Source organism: Megascapheus bottae, chromosome 14 (assembly GCF_031878675.1).
Source record: "Megascapheus bottae isolate mThoBot1 chromosome 14, mThoBot2.hap1, whole genome shotgun sequence".
Lineage (NCBI taxonomy): Eukaryota > Metazoa > Chordata > Mammalia > Rodentia > Geomyidae > Megascapheus > Megascapheus bottae.
Window position 1 is genome coordinate 53548150 of NC_143522.1, and position 6565 is coordinate 53554714.

Consider the following 6565-nt stretch of genomic DNA (forward strand, 5'->3'; position numbering starts at 1 on the left):
TGCTGTTTCATGGTGGTCACAGGAAGGGTTAACACTGACTAGTGGTTGGATGCTTCAAGATTACATGAATTACTCCATTCTAGTGTCAATACCTCAAGTACCTGGCAGTGAGAGATTTACATAACATCTTCTGGCATTAGGCCATTTTCAGAATAGCCCAAGGATAATTCTCAAGCCCGATAACCCTCCTGGACAGAAATAGACACTTCCCAAAGGAAGTAGAAAGGCAAAGGTATTCTTCCAGCTCTAGAGAGGTCGGTTGTTTTTAAGGAATGACTGTTGACATATAGGAGCTTTCATTTCCCTTCTTTACATCAAGACATTGTTATAACAAGTTTAATTATCAAGAATTACAGCTTTGAGCAATGAAGCCAGGCAACTGAAGCCCAGGCTTCCATTTCATTCCATTGAACTGCCTACAGAACAGCAGAGGCAGATGGGCAAGTGGCAGAGGGCATTCCAGTGCTATCACAAGGGGCTAGGGCTATCTATGCAGTCATGGGAGGGAGCAGGCAGGCTACTGGGACCCAAAGAGGGAAGGTATTCACAGAACGTAGGGATCAAGGTGTCAAACTTTGTCTTCTGATAATTTCCCAGAGACTCCTGTAGAGAAGGGGGCAGTGAGAAGCTACCATCAGAAACCAATTCTGGAACCCCTCTGTTTTGGGGCAGCAGGTCTGTCTTGTTATCCCCACCCCTTTCCCAGCTTTCTCCTTCCTACTCACCTTTCCATCCCTTTGGCTATTTTCTTCCTCATCAGAGTCCAAAACCAAATCCCCTATGGTAATGACTGAGCTGCATACAGATGGAGAACACACTGCAGGAAGGAAACCAGAATCAAAAGGATTCTCAGTAAACTCAGACCCTGACAAGTCCCCAAGACAAAAAACTGTTGGAGCCAATCCTGGTTTAGCCCACCTACCTTGTTTCTTGGTCCTAGGAGGTGATAATGATAGTCTCAGGGGAGCCATGTAGTAATCCAAGACATTCCTGAGGTAGAAGCAACAAAAAAATAGGGTGAAGGGAAAACAGGTGATGCACTCCTGAGAGGGAGAAACAACTCTCTTGCACTCACGCCTTTTGCTGTGCAGCAGACAAGTCCTCTGAGTTCTTCTCTAAAGCCTGTCCCTCTAGGCTCTGAGATGGACTCTTGGTAGACTTCTCAGTGGAGGCTGCTTTTGTGCCCTCAGCATCTGCTGTGCCCTCAGCATGTGCTGTGCCCTCAGCATCTGCTGTGCCCTCAGCATCTGCTGTGCCCTCAGCATCTGCTGTGCCCTCAGCATCTGCTGTGTTTGCTCTGTGTATCTGTTGTTCTCTGCTTTCGGACTTCGATGTGACCTGGGTTGATGAGCCCAGATCCCTAAAGGGGAACAACATGACCGTAGGGCGCTCCTTGTGCCCCCCTTTTGCAGACGTCCATTGGGAGCGGAATCTTCGCTGACCTACAGGGGCCAGATTGAAGTGGTGGCCTGATAACAGTTCTGGATGCTTCCTTGAGGCTGATCCTTGGGAGCTAGGCTTAGCTTTTGGCAGAGGACTGTACAGCGCTGGTTTAGGCTGTGGAGAAGGAGACTGTTTGACAGACTCTGTCAGTTTCACTGAGTCAGAGTTTTCTGAAAAAGAAAATGAGGGTTTTTTTTTTTTTCTGTTCATCTGCTGGCACTTGAGCTGCATACTTCTGCCTCCCATTTCTGCTAATTAGAGAGATAATTTTCTTAGATTTGTCTTCCTGGGCTGGCTTTGAACCTCAAATAGCTCGTATTATAGGTATGAGCCAGCAGTACACAGTAAAGTGAGAAAATATGCAGTAACAGAAAACTTAGGTTTCATATACTTCAAGCTTTCTTAACTTTTTTGTAAAAGGTCAGCGCTGAATAGCTAGGATTATAGGTATAAGCCATTGGGGCAAGTCCAGGTAAGGAAATTCCCTAAGACTCATCTCCATTAACCATCAAAAAGCAAAAGTAGGAGTTGTGGCTCAAGTGGTATAGTGTTAGCCTTGACCAAAAAAAGCTCAGGGACAAGACCTAGGCCCTGAGTTCAAGCTCCAGTACTGGCATGCATGCATATACACCACACACACAAAAGGTGTTAAGATGCTTCCTTCCCCCTCCTCTTCCCCCTCCCCCCATTCCTAGTTATCCCACATATTCTTGGTACCTGGAAGGGGCCACTCCATATCCATACTATACTGCCTCAGATTAAAAGAAGAGGTCACAGACACTCCAGGCTGCAACCAATTCAGCACATCTTGGAGCTGTGGGCAGGGAAACAGGTATGAAAACCACAGTCCTGATACCACCAGTCATACTTAGGCCTGTAAGTGCTCCGCCCTAGCAAACCTGCTCTGCCTGCAGTGTAGGCAGTGCTCTTTCAAGCCGACACAGGTATTCGAAAAACAGCTTTTCCATGGCAGCAAGAAAATGTTCTCCATACTCTTCTTCGAGTTCCTGCAGAGGGAAAAAGCCATGCAAGATGAGGATTAAGAAAAGATGGAGGGAGTGGAGTGCTTGCCTAGCATGTACGAAGACCTGGGTTCGAGTTCTCCGTACCACATACATAGAAAATGCCAGGAGTGGTGCCGGGGCTCAAGTGGTAGAGCTGTAGCCTTCAGAAAGTCCAAGGACAGTGCTCAGGCTCTGACTTCAAGCCCCAGGCCTGGCCAAAAAAAAAAAAAAAAACTGGAGTCATAAAACAGCTAACAAACCAGCCAGTCTCACCTGCAGGTTGGAGGCCAAATCCACGGAGTTCTCTGGCAACTGCTTTATCTGCTGGCAAAAAGTTTCTTCTGCCTCCGAAATCTTTCTCAAATCTTGCTTTGTCTGTTGAGGATATGGAAGGCAAGAGCTGACAGAATCAAGATCCAGCAGTGGGGAGGAGTGCAGTGAGCGTACCCGGGTAGGGGCTGTTCAGGGGTTTACTCACAGCTTTCGGGCCTCGCACTTTAAAAGACCCGGACTCTGGAAAGTGGTGATTCAGGACGTCCAGGACGTGGGCCCAAGGCTGGCCCTGCAGGATCGGCTCCACCACCATCTGTGCGGCACAGAGGTCTCAATCCCCAGCAAGTCCTGCTCCCAGCGGGTCCCGCCCCCAGGGCTCCGCACCCCGCCCCTTTCCGGGTCCCACTCGGCTCCAATACCTTGGCCTTCAGGCCCAGACACAGGCGTTCATGATGCCGGTAGAGAGCCAAGCCGGGAGCGGCGGCGCGCAGCGCCTGCAGGAACTCCAGGACCCGCGGGAATTGCTCCACTCGGCGTCGACGCAGCACCTGCCAGCAGGCGGCGGCGACGAAGCGCAGGGAGGCCGGCCCGGCGCCGGGAGGCGGGGCGGCGGCCCGCGGGATCCTTTCCTCGGCCGCGCATCCGGCTTCCGGACCCCTTCCAGAGAAAAGCTTCCGGCGGCCCGTGATGGCTCCGGTCTCCGCAAAGGCGCCGGCTACGTGGCGATCAGGCTGAGCGGTCTCCCTGGGGGCCACCAGGATTCTGGGGGCTTCTTCTTGCCCGGAGTGGGACCTGAAGGGACGAGCCCGGTCGACTCCGACACCACAGATGCCTCAGCCTGGAGCCGCGGCGCTGCCTCGGGAGCTCGGCCACCTCACTTCCGGATGGGTTGCCACCTTTCTCTGGCCCCGGAAAGCGACGGAAAGAGAGGACCAATGCGGGGAGCCGGGGTCTGTGACGTCACGGCGGCGCGCGCGCCGGGCCTGCGCCGGGCCCTGCGCCGGGCCGCGGCGGCCTGCGAGCCCGCGCCCCGGGTCCCCTCAGCCCCGGCCCTGCGCCTCGGGCCCTTCAGAGACCGTCGCGTCCCTTCTCCGTGTCTTCTCGGTCGGTGAAGCGAGGATCGTGCCGCCTCCCCGGTCTGCGGGCTGCACCCATTGGAAGGTGGTTCCTCGAGTCCCTGCTACCCGGTCAGCGACCGGCGGAGGCCTTCACTGGACGGCAGGGGGCGCGCGTCTCCTAAAAACGCAGGCGGGGCGGCCCGCGCGTCATCGCCAACCAACGCGCCTGGTGGAAGAGGCCTTTCTTGGGGGGGTCAGTCGTGGGGATTGAACTTGCCCTGGGCGCTGTCCCTGAGCTCTTCAGCTCAAGGTTACTGCCCTACCCCTTGAGCACAGCCCCACTTCTGGTTTTCTAGTAGTTGAGTGGATGGAGTCTCAAGGTGTTGAGTGCCAGGCTGGCTTTGAACCGCGATTCTCAGATTTCAGCCTCTTGAGTAGCTAGGATTACAGGCGTGAGCAACCAACACCTGGCTATTTACTCCTTTTCTAATACTCTAATATGTCAATCGGAGTTTCTGACCTATATGATTTTTATCCTAGTATTTATTTCTACGGGGCTTGAACTTGGGAACCCAATTCTGGCTGGCTGGCTGGCTTACTGGCTTACTTTCTTTTCTGGTTAATTGGAGAAAATGGCAACATTTGCCTGGGCTTTCTTGAACCTGTATCCTCAGATCTCAGTCTCCAGAGTAGCTAGGATTATAGCTAGGATTATTGTGCCACTGGTGCCCGGCTAGGTTTTTAGGGCCTGTGCTGGGAGCTGTGACTTTTACAAGTATTTCTCAGTCCCTGCCCACCCTCATCCTTCTTTTAAACCTGTCCTATTAGCCCAGGAATGTAGCAGGCAGGAGCTGAACAGTTAGTTTCCTTTTTAGCCACTGGAATTAGTTTCTCCTGAATGCAGGCCTTGTTGAGAGCTCTGGCTTATCTGTCCCCATTGCCAGTGTGCCTGTAGGGAATGAAACTGGTAAAGCTTCTAGAGGTAAAATTCATAAAATATGAAGACCCCCTTAAGAAAAGAGCTTCTTAGTGTTTTAAACTCTTATTCTATACCAGGTGTGTAGTTGTCAGTCACAGTTTTAAGTTTTCTAACCTGGTTACTGGTTTCCATATAAGGTTCTAGTTCTAATCTGCTTCTGGAAGATTATGATTCTTTGTAACTCTCTGTTTATTTTATTTTTTATTTTTTGCTTATTTTTGTGCCAGTGCTGGGGCTTGAACTCGTTCATGTTCTTTCTTGGCATTTTGTGTCTGTCTGGACTGGCTTCAGACTGAGCTCCTTAGATCTCAGCCTCCTGTGTAACTAGGATTACAGGTCTGAGCCACTGGCACCCAGCTAAGACTTCTTTTTCATGTTTTGTTTTGTTTCGGTAGTGAGGCTTGAACTCTGGGCCTGGGAACTGTCCCTGAGCCCTGCAGCTCAAGGCCAGCATTCTACTTGAGCCACAGCATCACTTTTGGCTTTTTTCTATGAATGTGCTACCAAAGAATCAAACCTGGGTCTTTGTGCATGCTAGGCAAGCACTCTACTACTAGGCCAAACTCTTGGCCCCTCCAGCTAAGACTTCTTAAGCAACAAGACTCAAGAAAATATGTGGTTGGAATTTAGAAGACTAGCCATGTGGTCTCACTATCAAAGAAGTGTATTGGGCCAGATGAATCCAGAAAAAAGGTAAAGCTGAAAAGAAAATATGAGAGATGATTGTTGATCATCCTTAGATTTATGCCCTTAAGAGGTTGTTTTCTGGGCCTGCTACAGGGATTCTGACATAGGGGGCAGGTGCAACAGTCCCCACATCTGATAAACATGTCAGGTGATTATAATGAAAGTAGAATAGAGACTCTGCTGAAGTATGGGAACAGTTTTATTCAAACTGCAGTTGAAGGCCACCAAAAGTCACCAAAAGGAGAATTTCCAGATAGAAGAGAGCTATATGAGTAGTGGCTCTGAACACTGAGCCTCTCCTCTTGCAGTGTTCTTTCTATGGTCATGGGCGCCCGTCCCTGCATCAGTGAATACCTCAGTCACTCCTCCCAAGTCAGAAAACTGGGAGGAAGCCAAATGCCAGTGATTTATATTTGTAACCTTAGCCACTCAGGATGCTGAGATCCTAGGGTCTAGATTTGAAGCCAATTTAGACAGGAAAGTCCATGAGATTCTTACCTCCAGTTAACTGCCGAAAAATCAAAAGTGTAGTTGTAGCTCAAGTGGTAGAATACCAGTCTTAAGCAAAAAAAGCTAAAAGACAAGAGACCAGGCCCCGAGTTTAATCTCAAGACCAGCACAAAAGAAACCCGGAGGTTGTCTTTTCTGTTCCTCTCCATCCTCCACCCAAATCCAGTTCTGTCCAGTTGACCGCTTTGCACTATTTTCATCTGCTTTTAGTAGCACCACTTTAGCCTGAACCATTCTCTACCATGAACTTTACAGTCTATGTGTACTTTACACCTCCCAGTGTATGTGTACATTCACTGTAGCCCTGGTCTAGTCTGTTTTTTCACACTGTAGGCAGAACAGTCTGTCTCCACTGTTCAGTCTAGTCCTGTCACTCCGATCTTTGAAATTTTTTTACTGTTTCCCTGAAGAATTTCTTAAAATATATATATATATATACATATATATATATATATATATATATATATATATGCCAGTACTGGCAATACTGATGCTTGCACTCAGGTCCTCAAGCTGTCCCTTAGCTTTCTTTTTACTAGAGGCTGGTGCTCTACTACTAGAGTCACACCCCCTCCACTTTTGGCTTTTTGCTGGTGTATTGGAGATTAGAG

The 6565-nt window shown here is 49.6% G+C and overlaps 1 protein-coding gene across 1 annotated transcript; it reads right to left on the reverse strand.

Annotated features, from left to right (window-relative positions):
• Positions 1 to 322: 322 nt before the first annotated feature.
• Positions 323 to 3875, reverse strand: Tinf2 (TERF1 interacting nuclear factor 2). The gene is made up of 11 exons (XM_090344177.1): positions 3797 to 3875; positions 3140 to 3552; positions 2926 to 3033; positions 2721 to 2822; positions 2343 to 2450; positions 2161 to 2257; positions 1234 to 1613; positions 1076 to 1179; positions 923 to 990; positions 726 to 817; positions 323 to 603 (listed from the first exon to the last, which is right to left on the reverse strand). The coding sequence occupies exons 1-11, from the start codon at positions 3873 to 3875 to the stop codon at positions 469 to 471; spliced, it is 1686 nt and encodes a 561-aa protein (XP_090200303.1). The 3' UTR covers positions 323 to 468.
• Positions 3876 to 6565: the final 2690 nt, after the last annotated feature.